The following is a 19067-nucleotide window of genomic DNA, read 5'->3' as shown; positions in this document are numbered from 1 at the left end:
AGGCAGCCAGGTCTGTGAGCCTCAGGCTCAGGCCAAGCCATAGGACCATCATGAAGGCTGTTGGCTCTGTTCTACATCCCAGGCTCAGGCCAATGATCCACACAGAGGTTAATAAATGACACAAACAGCCGGTGGTGGCGCATGCCTTTAATACTAGTACTCGGGAGGCAGAGACAGGTGGATCTCTGTGAGTTCGAGGCCAGGCTAGACCAACAGGCTCCAAAACAATACAGAGAAACCCTGTCTCGTAAAACCAAAAAATAAAAATAAAAAATAAATGACACAAACTACAACAGAACTACTTCCCAGCCCAGCTCTATAGACACAGGCCAAGTCCACCATAGCCAGACTCCTTATCATTTATATTGTTCTTTCTATTGTTTGGAAATAACAGGGGAGGAGGAGCTTGACTGTGCATGGCCACCTGGCTGGGCGAATAGGAAACATTGCAGAACAATGCAGAACGGGGCTGAGAACTTGAGTTCAGATCCCCAGCACTCATGGAAATGCCCAGTGAGTGTGACAGCTCATGGATAGAGGTAGGGGGTCCCCAAAGCAAACTGGTTAGCCAGGCAAGCTGTATGGTGAGCTCTGGTTTCAGTTGAAAGATGCTGCCTCAGTGAATAAAATGGAGAGTAAGTAAGGGAGATTCCTGATGTCAACCTTGGGCCTCTGCATATGCACACGTGTGTCTACGCGTGCGCGCACACACACAGAGTCACACACATACACACTCACACATACATTCACACACATACATTCACACACATACACACACACAGAGTCACACACATACACACTCATGCACACTCACACATACATTCACACACATACTCACACACACACTCACAAACACACATACCTCATTTTGGAGTTTGGTAGAACTGAGTTCAAATCTTGGCTTCCTTGCCATTGATACCTCTGGGCCTCTGGCCATTCCACAAGTTGTTTTGAAGTTCACCTAAGCTACTATAAGCAAAAGAAAAAAAATGTGCTCCCAGTACAACCTTCTACCCTACACGCCAAGCCATGGCATGGGGTAGGTACCTATCCTGTGGGAGATCTATGGCCAGGAATGGCCACATGATTTGGGGGACCCCTTGTTCAACAGATACTAAAGCTTCCAAAGTTTCTGTGGCAGAGCATGTGTTCAACATGGTCCCTGCCCTTCTAAGAGCAGGGCCCTGTGACACCACATGGGTCACACCCTAGGGAGCTGGCACCACCTCAGAGACAGCCAGGGAGCTTAGACCCAGCCCAGGTGGAGGAGCTGAAGCCCTTCCCTAGCAGCTAAAGGCCTCACGCTGGGGCCAGCCCTGTTCCCTATGCCGCCTGCGGCTGAGAGGGTGACCGCTGGGCCTGCCACTGTCGGTGGTCACGGAGGAGGCATAAAAGCCTGACTGTTCTCCACCTCGGAACGCCTGTTTTTATCTCACGCCATGCATACAGTACATAGCTGCTTTCTTTCCGCAGAGGGTTGCATTTTTTCTTCTTTTCCAAGGGCGACGCTGGAAAGCCATGTGGCTTTTATTGCTGGCAGGAATGTCTGCAGCGTCCCTCCCCACCACATAAATGGAGCCGTCATCTTCAGCCTTGTAAGGCCAAGGCTGCTCCCCTTCAAGCCATCAACCTCTGAGATTAATTAAAGTTTCACAAGGACTGACAGGCATTACGACCTTTTTAGGGAGGTGGAAAATCCCTAATAGGACCCTGTGGCCCAGGCACTGCTGGGTGGGCTTCAGGGACAAGGAGGCCTACGACAGATGATCAGGGACCGGGCCAGCAGGAAGGTGGCAGCAGGGGGTGCCCAGGCTCTACCCTGGTCTAAGCTGTGATCTTAACAGAGCCCCTTCCCTTCCTGGGTCTTGGTTCTGCCATTTGACAAAGTTGGGGTCTTGAACTTGACGTCTTAGGGGTTTCGTTTGTGGCAGAAGAATTCTAAAGCCAACCCGGGACCCCTCTGCCAGGATTCTAATTCCATCCCACCGCTGTCACTTCTCCAATCTGATTCTGCCCCGTGAGACCAGCAGAGCGGTCAGGAACATGGGCTCTGGGGTCATGCTGCCTGGATGCAATCCCAGCTCTGCGGTTTCCCAGCTGTGTGACCTTGTGTGAGTTTCTTAACCTCTCTGTGCTTCTGTTTTTCTCACTTGTCAAATGGACATGATGACAGCAACCCCCAAAGTGCTTAAAGGCGGCATAAGTGAGCATGAGTGCAGAATGTGACAGAGGTGACTGCCGCTTACAGGAGCTCTTCCTGTCCCTGCCCACTGCAGCTGCTGCCCCGTGCTATGTGGGGATGGTAGGCATGAGCTGGAGGTGAAAGGAAGGATTTTTTGTCAGCGCCCCCTAGGGCTCCAGGTGCAAACTGGGGGGTCCATGCTGTGGTGCAGCTATCAAAGAGGGCGCTGGTGAGGAGCCATGGAGACTGTTGGTCTGGTGCTGGGGAGCACATTCTTCCGGGAGCCCAAGCCACCATGAGAACCCAGAGAATGAAATCTCTGCCCTGCAGAGGCACGGGGAGGCTGAGTGGGCACAGCAGGGCCCTCAGTGTCTACTTATACAGCCGCCATGAGGGTCAGAGACTGAGCCAACTCCCTCCAGATACAGAGGCTACAGTGGGCTTCCTCCCCACCCCCAAACCCAATGAGCCCCCTCAGGGTTAATCTGCATCCAGATAGGACCAATAGGAGGGAGTGAGTCCCCACACCCTAAAAGGTAATCAGGCTGTGGGGATCCAGGGGTGGCTTACAGGTTCTGATCACAGACAAAACCTGCCCGGTGTCTGGGTTGAGGGTTAGCTGGAACCCAGACTGCTTAGGAAGCACACTCTCCTTGTTCAGATGGGAACCTGAGGCCACAGGGAAACGGAGCAACTCTGGCTTCTCTGCTGGCTGCTGGCTGGGTGCTGGGGTCGCATCCTCCCTCCCTCAGCCCCACAAGGCAGCTGAAGGCAGCCTGGCCCCTGCTTTGGAAGCACAGCGCTCACCTGCTCACCTGGGATCTGCTCAGCCTTGGCTGTACCTCCCACTTCCACAGCCTTTTGGGGATATTTTTTATGTCCTCTGGGCTTGAAAGGTCTACTGAAGCCTCATTCCTGTTACAACGAAGGGGACCAGAGCTGCTGTAGGGGTCTGCACCCTGTCTGGGCCTCAGTCAAGGCTGGGAATGGTTTTCCAGCCATTCTCATTTCAGGGCCAGATTCCCATAGAGCCAGGAAAGGTGTCCCAGCACCCAGCTCTCCCTCACTCCCCTGCCTCCCTCTAAGTCTGGCTATCCCTTCTGCAAATGGAAAACACACCTGTCTGCACATCCGTTGCGCATCCGTTCTAGATCCTGTGACTCCAGAGTTGGAAGCTCTGAGATAGGGGTCCCTATCTCTCAGGAATTTAGCTATATCACCATGTTCCGATCGGTTCAGTATGTGCGCACAGCCAGGTTACACGACATCTTTGTATTTCGATATTTTATATCGCGCATCTGAAAACGGGATGCAGAGATCCGTTTACTAACAGCTCTTTCCGGCTCTCTCTTTCTCAGCCTTCAGAGGCTCCTCCCCTCCCAGCAGGAACCGCTTATCCTCTTCTCAATGAAAGGGTGTTAGTTAGTCGAAGTGAAGTTCTCCCCTGAGAATTCCGGGAACTAAGCTAGAGGCAGGCTCCACATTGGGTCCCTCATACGTGAGTGCCAGGACCAGAATGGAGAAATTCAGTTCCTAAAAGGAACAGACACCTGCGGGTGGGAGGAACGGTGATGTTGATGATGGTGTTTACTCGCTGCTTATGTCCGTGCTGCTACGGGAAGGGTGGTGGTGAGAGACTGGGAGCCTGGAGGGCAGGTTGGTTGCTTTCAGTACTGGCTCTGTCTAAAGGCAGGCACCAGACAGTCTTTAGTTCCCAGGTAGCCCTCAGGCTAGCCTAGGGGGAAGGAGGGCAAGATGGCTATGGTCATAGCCTGGTCTCTGAGTCCTGGCAAGCTGTGTGGAAACTACAACCTGATGGATGTTTCACAGTTGAGGGTGTGGCACTTGCCAAAGACAATTTGGCATGATAGAGCATCCCTCTGCGCCAGGCCTGTGCCAAGCACTTTACACATTATCCCCAATGCAGCTGCTATCCCCTGTACAGATGAAAGGAAGGCTCAGGGATATTCGGTGCAGGGTCCCTGGACCAGAGTGATAAAGGAAGACAGACCTACTAATAATAAGTCAGGCTCCAGACTCCCAAGGAATCGGACCCACTCAGCCCCTCCTGGAAACAGGGCGGCATTGCACTGCCACGACACCATTAGAACCCTCTCTTAGGTGGGGTCACTCCCAGTAGACGACCCAGGCTAGTCCAATTTACCCAGCAATGCACAGACAGGTGAGAGAGGAGCTCCGATCTCTGCCTCCTGGCCTTGCAGGGGACACAGCCAGGTGCTCTTAGATAGGGGCATTTGAGAGAAAGCCGACTCTCCATCGGCAGGACAGAAAGGGAGACAGATCATGTGCGTGCACAGTGGGAAGGGAGAGGATATGATGGGTCCTGGTTGGCGGCAGGAGCTCTCCAGGTCTGAAAATTGACACTGCTGAGATAGTTCTAGATGTGTCAGTCCAGAGCAGCAGAAGGAAGCTGGGTGGGTACCAGACGGATCTAAAGAGGAAAGTCTGAACCTTCTGTCCTAGGCTCAGGAAACGGTGCGTTTTTGTAGGAGAGAGTTCTTAGTCACAGACCCTTTGGTGTCTGAGACTCCAGAGGAGTGCACCTATCCCTTGAGAGCCGGAGCAAGCAGCCCTTGGCCGCGGTCGTCCGTTTGTCCGATACAGTGGAGTCAGGCGAATGAACACTCTGTCCAAAAAGCAGCTCTTTCCAGGCGCCCGGCGCCCGGCTGCTTGGAAAACCAAGGCACTGCAGCTGGCGCACATCTGTGCCCTGAGCCTGGCGGGGCAACTGAGCAGCCAGCAAGGCGCCAGCGCCAACTAGTGGGCGTTTCCCGTCACTGCTTCAGCCCGGGAGACCCATCGCCCGCGACCTCGGGCTGCACACTCGGAGTCAACACTTCCCCAACTCTTGGTTCTGGTGATCACAGGGGGCGAGCGCCATCCTAGGATTGTAGCTGACTCCAGATCCCGGGTCAGACGACGGGCACCCCAGAGCCTCACTCTCACCCGTTTGTTAACTCTGTGCAGGGACAGAACGAAATCAGGCGGAGGGGATAGTAAATGAGGCAGATGCAAACTGGAAATCGAATTTACACACCAATGAGGCAGCAGGTCACGGCCCACAGTCGTTCGAGGGTAGAGTAGGTGGCTCGTCGAGGGTCTGGGCCCTACCTGGTGGGCAAGCAGTTGTCCTTTTCCGGGGAGCCCCTGGGCCTAGTGATGGGCAACTCCGAGTCACCGGTCCTCTAAAATGTCCAGTAAAGGACCTCCACAGTCCCTTGCTTCCTTGAAAATCTGAGACGCTGACTAAAGGTCCAGAGAGGAGCGCGAGACAATTCTCCCGGTGTTCCTCGGATTCGGGACAGAGCTCATGCACACTGTCTGTGCCTACGGCCTGATTTCGTTTTTTGACAAAATGGAGTGTGCTAGGCTGAGGTCAGATACAGGATGAAGTCTTGATGCCACCGTCGGATCCTAGATAGTGTTGCTCTTGGGGCTTGTAATTGGTCGTTGTAGACACGTCCACTGCCACTGGCAACGAAAATGCAGTCGAATTTCCAAAGCACTGAGAGAAATGCAGGCGTTCGTTCCCGCAGTCCAGGGAGTGCATCTGGGGGGCGACCCCCAGTGGCTATGGGCTCTCCTCCCCTCTGTAACCCTTTAGTCGTGTGCCTGTGCGCTCATGAGGGGCCTAGGAGACAGGAGAGGAAAAAGTCAGGGGCAGTGAAGCCCAGGAGTGGCTGGGCCACTGTCATGAGTAACCGTGGAGACCCCAGGATCGATTTCCCACAGCGCCCCTGACAGCGCTGTGGATCACAGCGCACTAGGGCCAAGAAGACATTGACTCTGCCCTAGGAGGACCCCTTTCCATCCACAGGGAGAAAGCAGTCCGGCTTCTCTCCAAGCCACCGACAGCTTTCTTCCTGCCACAGATCCGCGTCCCTTTCCACGACACGGGAAGGAGGCTGCATGCGTGGGGGGTTGACACCAGAAAGCACACGTGTCGCAAGGCTCTACTGTATTTTTCAAAGAGCCGCTGGCCACCACGACAGAGAACGACACCACGAGGCCTATACGGTCCTGAAACTAGTTTTGATGGAACAGGGTGGTTGGCCCCCAACCCACTGCTGATCCATGTGGAAACCCCCATTCTGTCTGCTTGGAAGACTGGCACAGAGGCCACAGAGGGCCAAGGCCGCGCGGAGTTGGGGATCGTGGAATTCCGCGTGGGAAGGAAGCTCTAGGGTCAAAATCGTTTGTCGGATAGAGGGAGTGAGGAGGCATCAGCCTTGGGTGTCACCGCAGCGACCAGCTGAGGGTGCAGGTTCCGGACTGCGGTGGCCAGAGCTGGAGAGGGCAGGCTACAACCCGAGGGAGGGGACCCAAGCTCAGCCAGGACGCTGGAAACCGATCTCTGCCCCAATTGCAGCGGTTGCTCCCGACTCCAGGGGACCGCGGCTCCCGCGCAGCTCCTGGGGCGCGGGTGTCTACATCTTTCGGGGCGGGGCCTGGTCCCTTCTAGGCCCGCTCGGGCCCGAGCCTCCCGGTCCTCCCCGGCGAGCCCCGAGCCTGGGGGCTGCGATTGGCTGTGCCCCGCGTCGCTCGCGCGGCCCCGCCCCGCGGCCCCGGGTACTAACCTCGCGCGGGCGGCTGCGGCGCAGCCACTTGATTCTCTAGGATCCGGGCTGGGGCCGCAGCCGCCGAGTCCGTGGGGCGGCCGCGCGCGCGGGATGCGGGACTAGCGGGCGCGCGGCCGACCGTCGGGGCGTCCCCCCCGGCACCGCCCCCCGCGCTGGCTGGGCCCCGCGCCGCCGCCTTCCCGCCTCCTGCTTCCCGCGGCTGCGGCCGCCCGCGCCCTGACGGCTGCGGTATGCGTATTCCCGTAGACCCGAGCACCAGCCGCCGCTTCACTCCCCCCTCCACGGCCTTCCCCTGCGGCGGCGGCAAGATGGGCGAGAACAGCGGCGCGCTGAGCGCGCAGGCTGCCGCGGGCCCCGGCGGCCGCACCCGGCCCGAGGTGCGCTCGATGGTGGACGTGCTGGCCGACCACGCGGGAGAGCTCGTGCGCACCGACAGCCCCAACTTCCTCTGCTCCGTGCTGCCTTCGCACTGGCGCTGCAATAAGACCCTGCCGGTCGCCTTCAAGGTGAGTGTAGGGGGCCGGGCCGGGAGGACGTGGAAGAACCTGGGCGTCCTCATTCCGGGAGCCCAGGCCGGGGAGGACGTGGGGAGCATCAGGCTGGGAGGACACGGAGAGAGATGACACCCAGCTGACAGGACACGAGGATGCCCGGGCGCATCTGCTGCAGGACCCCAGGCCGGGAAAGACCCCATTGGACCTCGCTATAAGAACCCAGACTCCAGAGGACATGGGGGACACCAGATTGGGAGGAAAGAGGGGCACCCAATCAGTAGGACACAGGGGTGCCCGGTCACCCGCGCTGCAGGAGCCCAGGCCAAGAATGACATGGAGGGAACCTGGGTGTCCCCTCTGCAAGAGTCCGGGTCCAGAAAAAATATGGTGTGCTCAGTCAGGGAAGATACGGGAGGGCGGCCAGGAAAACTGGGCGGGGGAGTCCTCCCGCCGCTCCCACTGCGGGAGCCAGTACCGGGGACCCCGAATTGAGATCGGTGCACCACGGCCTCTCGGCCTCGCTGCCCACAGGACTTGGGACACTCCCTCTCGGATACACCGACAGCTTGGGGGGGGCCATACCTCTCCACCTGGCCTTGACAGGGCCCTGGAAACGGGAGGATTGGGGCTTCCAGATTCCTCCAGCACAGCCTAACCCGTAACCGGGAAGAGGATCGCCGGACTGGGAGAGGAACCGGGAGGTTTGGGGTGCAGAGGGCGAGGAGGGCCTGGCCTACCCCGCTGCGCCGCGCCTCCTGCGCTGCTGTAGAAACACTTCCTTCCCACACTCTCCACCTCGGGCGGCTGAAATTTTGCACTGGGCCACCACAGGCCAATTCTGGAGCGCGGTTCCCCAAAGGGCTGCGTCCAGCAAAAGTCTGCATACCGAATAACAGGCTGACACTTGGGCGATGCCTCCATCCTGGTAGCCCCGAGTCGTTCAGATATTTTTTTCAACTATGCTAGGGATAGACAAGTGTTTCGTTTTCTTCTCTTTCTTTCTTTTTTTTTTTAAGGGGGCAGCCAGATGAAACGAAAACGCCTTGGTTTTCCCCTAAACCACTCGCAGCTGCCGCGAGAAAGGGCAGGGCAGGAAGGGCCAGCGGCTGGGGAGGTGGTGGTGCCCGAGGTGGCTGAAAACGCCGGCTGCTGGCAGCTGAGGCCCTCCTTGCTCCCATTAAGACTTCAAATTGGAAGGAAGGAGGAGAAAAAAAAAAAAGACTAGTGACTCTTTGAGGTCTCCCGGGTGACATCTTAAAATACCAGCGGGGGAAATCTCCAGGGGAGGAGGGGGGAGGAAGCCCGTGTGACTGTAATCGTCAGATCGGAGGTTTTACTGTCACTTGGAGCTTAAAAGGAATCTTTGAAATTAAAAGAAGACAGGATGTTGACAGGAAATCTGGCCTTTTTAATCAGACCCCAAACATTTTCTCCTTGAAATCCTTACCATCTGGACCCCCAGTCCCTGCACACGGCAGCCACGTTTAAATGGCTGTGACTCTGTTTAAAGTCTGGTTCAAAAGGCATCGGCCTCTTGGTGTGCCTTGGGTGGGGAGGAGGGGGGAAGAGATGACATTTAAGTGGGCAACACCACCCACCCATCCAGCAGTTCCCAGCAGGTACAGGCTTAGTTATCAAAACGGGGTTTTCTGGATCAGCTTGCAAAACATCAGTTTTGTTTTGCGTTTTGCATTTTCTCTGCATAACGAATCCAGACTCCGATGAGGCTATTTAACTGGGCCTTAGCCGCACGGCTGGGCCAAATTTCATGCCCCAAAGGGCGATATGTTAACTGCAAACAAGGAGTACCCGTTATTATCATTGCTGGTTCTTTTGCTAGGAGTGTGTAGTCTTATTTTGTGCCCCACCCTTAGCAGTGACCTTACTGATTGACAACTCTGGCTTAGACTTAATTTATTTTAAAAATGATGGTTTCTTGGGGCTCACGTTAACTCTTGGACCCAGGATTTGGGCATGGAGGGTAGAGAGTCCATCATTTGGGTCTCGTGTTGGAGAAGGACCTACATCATTAATGCCTCTTCCACCCCAGCCTCAGAGAAATCGTCAGTGAACCTGGAACCTAGGGGAGCAGCTGGGTGCACCCCTCCTTTTGACCTTTCTAACCCGCCCCCTTTCCTCAGGTGGTGGCACTGGGGGATGTGCCTGATGGAACGGTGGTGACGGTGATGGCGGGCAATGATGAGAATTACTCCGCTGAGCTGCGCAATGCTTCCGCTGTCATGAAGAACCAAGTGGCCAGGTTCAACGACCTTCGCTTCGTTGGCCGAAGCGGGCGAGGTGAGCAGGAGGTACCCTGGGATGGCAAAGGTTGGGACAAGGGTTGAGGGAAGCCTCTGGGTCTCAGCCAGAGCCCTGGAAACAGGTCTGCAGGCTCAGCGCTGTCTGAGTAGCAACTCTCCAATCCTGTAGAGATTGCACCGCCCTTTTATGTGGATATATTTATGGTCTCCTGCTAGTAGAGTTTTCTCCCAGGTTCCAGGGCTTAGCAACTCCTAAAAGCCTCTAGTGCGGCCGATTTTCCCACTAGCATCCCTGATCTCACAAAAGATGTGGGGAGAAGGTCCTGCTCAAGCAGGGTGTGGATGTCTTTTGGTTGGGACGCCCCAGCCACTCGCCCTAGGTGCAGGAGGCCCCCTGTGGTCTCCCGAAGGCTCTGGGCTTCTTCAGGTACTTTGAAAGCGAGGAGAATTCAGGGTGGTATGATAAATGTTGGAAAGAGAAGTTTGAAAGCTACCATCTCAGCCTCAGGCTCAAGCTGGTGGCTGCCCTGTCAGTGTGATCCACCCCGGTAGTGGCAAGAAGGCAGGACCAGACGCCACAGCGGCTGCCGCCAGAGGCTGTTGAGTGGGAGGCACTGGGGCCCGAAACCCGTCATCATGTAACTCTGGGGTGGAGGAGCCCTCCTCGTTCCCATGCCCTGAGGATAGGAGGATCTGCGGCTTTAAGACTAGCCTGCTGAGAAGCGGCTGTAGTCACCTTCTGAAGCTCTGGGAGCCTCCAGGGCTAGGAAGTGAGCCGGCTCCCGTTGGCGGCTGCCATGGCTGGGGCAAAACGGTACTTTTCAACACCAATAAACAAGACCTTCTCAAGGTTGGAGCTCCCTGGAAGCCGCCAGCCTGCTCCACTGGGCACCATTTTGCCCTCTGCAGCCGTACAGTGTATACATACAAATGTCAAACATATTTTTTGACTTTTCAGCATTAATTAAAACCAGAGCGTTATTTGCATGTAATAACTGTTTACTTGTTACTTTTTATGAAACTGAAATAGTTTACATTCTTTCGAACATTTCCTGTTCCTGTTGGCTCCCTTCCCTACGCACAGATTTCTTTCAAACGTAGCCCTTAACTGGCTGCAGGTTGATGGATGGAAAATGTTTGCTTTTATGAATTAAGCTTTCATTGCTGCTCCTAATTAGTCTCCAAGTCCCTTTTGTCATCCCCAGTCCCTGAACCCTTTGCAACTTAATTGAAGTTCTGTCCCTGAGTGGAATGTCAGTGCTACAGGGTCCAGGTGATGGGGGCATTTTATAGCATCTGTCCCTAGAGAATGGATAGAGAGTGAAGTAGGTTTGGGAGCCCCACAAGCCACTAAGCCCTCGGGGCTCCCTTCTCCCTCCACGCTGCTCCCTCTCCTGGGAGGTGACAGGAAGATTAAAGGGTGATGATTCTCTGATGCACTGTGACCTCTCTACATGCTAAGGAGTCTTTTGATTTGTTTTGAGACGGTCTTACAGCGGTCTTACAGCTTAGTGACACTAGCCTGGAACTTGTTAGGTAGCCGAGAGGAACCCTGGGTTTTCAGCACTGCCCCAGCCTCCCGGGTGCTGAGGATTGCAGGCGTGTGCTGCCACACCTAACCCGCAGTGAGACAGGGGCCCGGGCCCTCAAGGTCCCTGGGGAGAGATATGTTTTCAAGGTGTCACTGAACTGCATACTCGTGGATCTTTTGAGCCTGGGTCTGGGGTGGTGGCTCCAGTTAAAACGCTCTGTGTTCAACCTCTCTCCAGCCTCAGTGGTTCCGGTAGGGAGGAGGTATCCCATAGACACCTGCTCGCCTGGGGAACTCTGGACCGAGTGCTCTTGGCTCCTGCTCTTCCAGTCTGAGTTCTAGGGCAGCTGACCTGGGCCTGAATTCCAAACCAGCTAGGGACTTGCTGGATAGCATTAGGGAACTGACTTAACCTCTCTGTGCCTCTGTTTCCTTATCTGTGAGATGTGGGGGCTGACAATGGCACATTTTAATGCGATGTGGGGTCCATTAAGAACACTGATACAAGTGTGTGAGTTCTCAGGTACTGAAAGTCGGCTACATGGTAGAGATTTGGTTCTTTAAATGGTTGGCACTGAAAAAGCCTTTGAGGTCCCTTTGAGCACTGCCACACTCACTGATCCTCTGATTGCAGTGTGGTTTGGCCGGGGGTGGGGGAAACCCAGAAGGTGTGCACTGTTGAGTGGGAGAGGAGGAGGTGCCGAGGTCCAGACTGCATGGTGGCTACACCTCTGCCATGCCTGTCCCAACAGTTGGGAAATTCCTCTGATTGACAGGGAGAACCTGGGCTGCTTCAGGTCAAGATAGAGAACCCAAGAGTCTTCCCTGGTTCTCTGATGTCTTCCATCCTAGATGATTTCTATGTATTTTGGCTTTTTTTTAAATATAAAATTCCTGGTTTCTGTCTGAATCCCAGAAAGACCACTTTCCATAAAGGGCAGGCATGCACCAGCACCCTGGTACTCCCAGGACACTGCAGGAGAGCAAGCCAGACAGGCTCCTCCAACCACTGCAGCGCCCCTCCCCCCTAAATGTCTTGTAATCTGCACTTTTAGCTTCCATTCAGTCCCTTCAGGAGGCGATTCAGTCCCTGAATCTCTGCCATTCCATAGCTTCGAGGAAAAGAAAAAACTCATTCATGGCAGATACAGATTTGAATATGTAAATGCCTGGTGAAACCACGCCTCTTCAACTTGGGCCCGTGCATCCTTCATAGAAGCCCCTTGACATCAGGGTGACAGGATTCAAAGTGTGACTGTGGCCTCGATGTCAGTCTATGCCGGGACTTGCTGAAGATGGAAAAAGTCTCTGCAGAGCAGTGAACAATGTTTTTGGGGGGGGGGGCGGGAAGGGGGATTGTTTTGTTTTGGCTTTTTTTTTTAAACAGTGCTAGGTATCAAAACCTGGCCCTAACTCATGCTAGCCAAATGATCTTACACTGAACCACATCCACAATACCTCCCCCAGATAAAAACAAAATGAGACCCCATCCTCTGAAAAGTTCACTAGTTATTAAAAGAACCCCAAATTTGCTTTAGTTTAGGTAAAACTAAGTTAGGTTCATGGCTCAGGAAGTTGTTTTTTGTTTGTTTTTTTAGCACAATTTTTCCTTCCTAGGGGAATTAATTCTTTGTGGCCCTATGCAGTACTGGGATCCTACATGCTTACACACACACACTCCCCTATCACATGTGCAGGAACTCAGCGTGCACACATCCACCTCTAGGGTTGATGCTCTCTTTGGCCCATCACCATGGCCAATCCCCAGCTTGGCTTCTAGAAGTAACTGCTGGCCTAGGCCATGATGAGTCCCTCAGCACCTGTCATTAACCACGAGACAGCAGGGACATGTTCAGAGAGACTCAGGGAGAGAGCTGCAGGTGCAGGCTATGGGACCACTAGACAAGGGAGCGATGGTGTCTTGCTGAAGCTGAGAGGCTGTGGAGCTGAGAAGGAGGGGGGGTGTTCAGGCATCTTCCGTGGGCAGGACTCGTCCCAGCCATGCTTCCTGGCCCACTTCAGATTGCCGACGGGTGAAGGCTATACTTGCTTCATGCAACCGAACAGTAAGGCCTTCACTAAGCCAGAGCCAACCCTCAAAGTCCCTCGATTGCAATTCCTGGCCTTGTGGCCTGGCCCCATTACATGGCTGCTGGGCTCCTGCACAGCCACCCACCTCCTCCATCTTCCTCTCAGCTTCCTGCTCCAAAAGAAAGAGAGATGTTCACATTGGGTACCACCAGGGGGAAAATTAAGTGCTGGGGGTAGCTTGCCCCACCCATATTTCTTAAAGTTTCTCATGCTCCTAGGCCCAACCCTGATGTCCTGATTCCCTTTCCTCTCTGTGGGTGGCTGAGAAGGCAAGGAACTGTTGAGGTGTACTGGTGACCTCAGGGGTGGCATGTGGTTTGCTCCCTGGGGCAGTTGTGTGGGGTTAGTGAGGGTGGGTGGGCAGCTGCAGCAGATTCTGGGTCCTACCTGGATAATGTGTGAGCTGACCAACCACGGCCCCTCTGCAAGCTGAGCATTTAAAATAGTTAACTCAGTCTCTGCCACATACCCGGTGGTATCCTGGGGACTGGGACATTGGGGTGTCATTTCTGGCTCCGGTGAGCTTAGCATCTAGGAGAGGGAGAGAAAATCAACTCAAAGATGGATTCTGAAGGGAACTTTGCAAGGAAACTTCACGAAGGTTCCGGGGCAGGAGGTACATGGGACTATGGAGAGTAACAACTACATTTGGGCCGTGTTGGGGGGGGGGCGGGGTAGTAGTGGTGTGTTGCTTCCATAGTAAGCTCTAGCCAGGGGTCTGATGATATTGACTTTGTGATGAGCATTGAGAGTATTTGGAAAAATCTGTAAGGACTGTCACATGATATCTGAATGTCTGTGTAGCTTGTTGGTGACAAGGTCATAGGTACTGCTCATTTAAACTTTTGTGGCTTGTGGCTTGCATTCTAGCTTGAGAGAGGCTCTTCCAGTTAGGGGTTGGGGACAATGCTATTGCAAATTTTCCTATCCCAGGTCCCTGGCCTGCTCTACGCTAAGAAGGGTCAACCGCAGAGGCCAAATTGAAAATGTCCACTTTGTGTGCTTGGTGTTTGGGGCCATGGAGATGGAACTCAGGACCTGAAGCATTCTAGGCAAACCTCCTACCACTGAGTCACACTCCCCTGGCCCCTGAAATGTCACCTTTAAATAAAGTGGCCAGGGAAAGCCCTCACTGAGAAGATGACTCTACAGTACAGACTTACTCCTCAGAGTCAGGGTTCCTGGAAGGTGGGGCTCCAGGTATCAACCCACCCCCACCTTCGCTGAGGCCCCAGAAGCAATGAGGTCAGAGGGCCAGTCCTGCTTCCCCCTAGCACCCCATTGGCTGGGAGGAGGTGTCTAGGGGAGAAATGATACCAAAATGAGAAGGCAGAGAGAGTGTCCCCAAGGGGAGTGGAAAGGAGTCTGAGGCCACCTGCCCTGTATTGGCCTAGACTGTCTGCAGTTCTCTTTCCAGAAATGAAACAAATGGCCTCTGGCCTGAGGGTGAGGGCCAAGCTGACTTTCCTAACTAAACCTTCAAGGATGGATGCCTTAGCGTTTGCATCCTGACCTCTGCTGCCTGCCTCGGGGACCTTTTTCCACTGAGGGATCTATTTCTCAGGGTGCTCTGACTATACTCTCCTGAATCCCAGAAGCCCTTGGGTTCGGGGGCTCAGCTGGCTAGCCATGCTCAGTTGTCTCTTGTTTCCGGGGCTAGGGGCTAGAATTTTCCCTTGAGCAAAGAGAACATTAAGATGGCTCTGCTCTCGTGTACAGCAGGGCTGTGGAAACTGGCCTACTCCTTAGGGCACCAATAATGAGATCTGTCTCCAGCAGCCTCCTGGGGGCCACCAGGACCCCTCCGACGAGGCACAAATGCCTAGACTTGGACTGCCCATGGGGAGTTCCCAGGCTTCTATCTCGGGTTCACAGTTAGATCCACAGAAGCAAAGCAGGTTGAGGGGAAGTCAGGCCTAGGTATCTGTGGAGTCCCACCCCTCACCCCAGCCTCATCTCAGGGTCTAGGCTGAGACACAGAACTCTGGACACAGCCCCGTGTGCAAAGCGACAGTCGCTGAGGTGCAAAGCAAACCAGAACAAAAAGCAGGCTTGCCCTTTGACACGGCTCACCTTAGACCTTTCCCACCAGACAGAACTTTCGCAGCAGAGTACCTTGCAAACACACCTTCATCATCTATTTCCTGCCTGGGGAGATCTCTCTAACACTGAGGAAGAGAGCAAAGCGTGAGAAAGGGCTGTAGTTAGAAATCCGAGTGTGGCGGCCATCACCCAGACAGACAGCCCATGGCTGTGGACAGGCTTCAGATGGAGCAGTTGTCGAAGGTCCCCAAGCCCCCATGGGAAAGTCTCAAGCACAGGAGGTGATGATGTGCACCAGATTCTGGTGACGGGTAGTGACCAGAGACAAAGTTTCAGTCTCAGTAATAAAAGAAAAGCAAACAAAATCAAGAGAAATTCGAGATCTTCCATCGTGATAGACATGAGCCAGCGGCACTTGGGTGACGTATGGTCGACCTCACATCACTCATGATGAGGTATGTGTCCCCAGAGAGTCAAGATCAGCCCCCACAAACTCATCCCGGGCCCCTGAAGTGACGCACTCACTCAACACTTCTTGCAGCTCCCTGGGAGGAAGTCAGCCATGTCTGCCGACAGAGATTTTGACACACGGAAGGTCATTCCCATTTTAAATGGTAAAGAGGAAAAAAAAAACAGAAAAAGTACTATTTTAAAAGATTTTCCTCTTGAAGGAATTTTGAATGGAGACGTTGGAGCCAAAGGTCTATCTAAAAATAGAGCTGGGTTCTGGAAATAACAGTACCTACAGCTCTCGGGTCGGTCCTCCTGCAGCTCTGGCTGCACACAGCGGCAAGAAATTAACAATGACATCAGGGGGTGGACCAGTCAGAGCACAGACTTCCACCAGGGGAATATTTAGCAGCCATTAAAAACTGAAGTTTATGGAGAATTTGTAATGCTGTCACAGGGAAAGAAAACAAGACAGGGGGTTGGAGAGATTTCTCAATGGCTAGAGCACTGACTAGTCTTGCAGCAGACCTGGGTTCAATTCCCAGCACCCACATGGTGGTTCACAACAATCTGTAACTACAGTTCCCAGAGATCTGATCCTCTATTCTGGCCTACTTGGGTGCCAGGTAATACACATGGTGCACATACATACATACATACATACATACATACATACATACATGCATGCATGCAGGCAAAACACTCAGACAAATGAAATAAATATTTTTTAATTAAAAAACAAAACAAGACAGGTCCCAGCACTTGGGAGGCAAAGTCAGGAGGCTGTCTGTGAGTTTGAGGCCAGTCTGCTCTACACAGCAAGTTCCAAGACAGCCAGAGTTACATAGAGAAACCCTGTCTCAAAAACAAACAAAAAAGAAAAAGAAGAAAAAAAAGCTATAGATTTTAGTACCACAGCAACTCTGTAACTATGCTTGCCCATACCCAGAGAGATGGAAGAGAAAACCCCAAATGATGATGGTGTTATCTCAACTAGTGGAAATGGGGGTGGGGTTTCTTCTTTTCTTTAAATATGTTTTGTGTTCTTATTTTTTTTCTGTGAAGATCACTAATTACTTTCAGGAAAAGAACATACCACCTATCCACGATCTTTACCTCTTAACTGTATGGATCCCTAAAAAGAAAGAATATCACAAAAACAAGTTACTTAGAAGAGAGAGGAGAAGCCAAGAGGGCCGTATGGTAGAAGGGCAGCTGGGACCTCACCTCCTGAGGTCTTGAATGCCAAGCCCAGCAGCCTGCACTATACTCTCCCTGCCTTCTCCTTGTGTTTAAAGTCGGGGGCTTTGACAGCAGAGTGCAGGTGGGAGACTGGGAGGCTGAGCGTGTCTTTCATCAAACTCCTGCCTTGATTTCCCCAGGGAAGAGTTTCACGCTCACAATCACCGTGTTCACCAACCCTACCCAAGTGGCCACCTACCACCGAGCCATCAAGGTCACTGTGGATGGACCCCGGGAACCTCGACGTAAGTGCTACTAAGCCCTGGCCATGCCAAAGGGTTCAGGGAATGGGGGGGAGCAGGGAGCTTTGTGTTGCCCTCCCAGCATTCATAGGGTTTCAACTAAACGGGCTCAGCCCCAGGCTCTGAAGGGTCAGCAAGGCGGCCACGATAATTGAGCCTCTCTGGGGACAGCCTGGAAGAGAGATGGAACCATGGGGGTTGGCATTTGGGATGGGGATTAGTTCATTTTTCTCTGCACCCCAGTTGCCTCCACAGTAATGAGGGATGTAGGGGAACGGCCGCCCAGATTGGAGCTGGTCCCATGTGCCATGAAGCCACACCTCTTTCTGAAAACCCTAGATCTTTGGAGCTCAGGCAGGCTGGCTACAGGACCCATACAGACAAGAACAGGAATGCAGTTGGAGTTTTCAGTGTGCACTGAGTGCGCAGTGTGTACTCAGTGTGCATGCAGTGTGTACTGAGTGTGCATGCAGTATGTACTGAGTGTGCAAGCAGTATGTACTCAGTGTGCATGCAGTGTGTACTGAGTGCGCAGTGTGTACTGAGTGTGCAAGCAGTATGTACTGAGTGTGCATGCAGTGTGTACTGAGTGTGCATGCAGTGTGTACTGAGTGTGCAAGCAGTATGTACTCAGTGTGCATGCAGTGTGTACTGAGTGTGCAGTGTGTACTGAGTGTGCAATCAGTGTGTACTGAGTGTGCATGCAGTGTGTACTCAGTGTGCATGCAGTGTGTACTGAGTGTGCATGCAGTGTGTACTGAGTGTGCGTGCAGTGTTACTGAGTGTGCAATCAGTGTGTACTGAGTGTGCATGCAGTGTGTACTGAGTGTGTATGCAGTGTGTACTGAGTGTGTATGCAGTATGTACTGAGTGTGCAAGCAGTGTGTACTGAGTGTGCATGCAGTGTGTACTGAGTGTGTATGCGGTGTGTACTGAGTGTGCACTGAGCACCGGCTGCATTCAGGGAGTCTCAGTCCATCAGAGTCCAGGTCTGCATCAGGGGATGGGATTTGCACACTTACCGCAGGGGCTGCTCGTGACATTTGAGCCCAAGGGTTTCCCTGTTCCAGGGAGGTAATGGCCCAGGCCTGATGGCTGGGTGCATGTGGGGACCTTGACTTATGCCAGTGGGGATATGCTCCTGACTCAGGCTTCCACTCAGGCTAATAGGGCTTGTGACAGGAGAGCAGGTCCTGGGACCTCTGCTTAATGCCAAGAGACTCAAAAGAGTGTGGCCTGCACTCACATTGGTGAGTCCATTCAAACCTTGGCATCAACTTGACTTCCCATCTAGTGCTCCAACAGGTAGATCTTGGGAGGGGCCCAGAACTGGACCAGTGGCCTTGGGGAAGTCTCTTTGCCTCAGGGTCACCTCTTCCCATCCCCTTAACTGTAGGACTTGGGCAGGTCACTTCCATCCTCATTTTTCTCGTCTGAGAAATGGGCTTGCACCAGCAGGCAACACATGGCCAGGAGACAGGCCCTGAGCACCTTCTCTGTGACAGGCTGAACTACCCCCACCCCCCACCCCTGCAGCTCGATGGCAGTGTGTGCATAGCAAACGGCTTTGCTGGATGGCAGTGTGTGCGTAGCAAGCGGCTTTGAGGATGGAAGGGCTTCCTGAGCTCCTGTATCTGCCCCTTACCTCTGTACTGCCACCACCACCCTCAGGAGCAGCAGGGCAGCTGCTGGGAACCTCATTAATGGGGCCACAGCCCTGCACCCTGTCCCCAGAGTGGGCTCAGCATGAAGATGCAGTACTTAAGGCCACAGTGGAGCTGGGAGTTAGGGGCAGGAGGGAGAGATTCCAGGGAGATGCCTGGAGGTCCCAGGATGCCTCTGTGTTCACCTGTTAGCCCAGTGCTTCCTGAGACCTGTGGAAGAGGATATGGCTCAGCTCACCCATGGAGCCCTGTGAGGCCCCTGCCTA

At 53.7% G+C, this 19067-nt stretch overlaps 1 protein-coding gene and 1 long non-coding RNA gene across 2 annotated transcripts in view; one reads left to right on the top strand and one right to left on the bottom strand.

The window, feature by feature from the left end:
* Runx3 (RUNX family transcription factor 3) overlaps positions 1-19067 on the top strand; it is a 61763-nt gene that overhangs the window by 28928 nt on the left and 13768 nt on the right. The window contains exons 2-4 of the mRNA XM_021232705.2: positions 7030-7289; positions 9419-9575; positions 17036-17140. Of these exons, the coding sequence (XP_021088364.2) occupies positions 7030-7289; positions 9419-9575; positions 17036-17140 (522 nt within the window). The remainder of the gene's footprint in view (positions 1-7029; positions 7290-9418; positions 9576-17035; positions 17141-19067) is intronic.
* LOC110342725 lies at positions 3440-7959 on the bottom strand. Its single transcript, XR_002384881.2, has 2 exons — positions 7860-7959; positions 3440-5834 (listed from the first exon to the last, which is right to left on the bottom strand). It is a non-coding gene; the product is annotated as an uncharacterized LOC110342725 (long non-coding RNA).

The sequence above is a fragment of the Mesocricetus auratus genome, unplaced genomic scaffold (genome assembly GCF_017639785.1).
Source record: "Mesocricetus auratus isolate SY011 unplaced genomic scaffold, BCM_Maur_2.0 Super-Scaffold_100014, whole genome shotgun sequence".
Taxonomy (NCBI): domain Eukaryota; kingdom Metazoa; phylum Chordata; class Mammalia; order Rodentia; family Cricetidae; genus Mesocricetus; species Mesocricetus auratus.
This window is presented reverse-complemented; position numbering and strand designations above follow the sequence as displayed.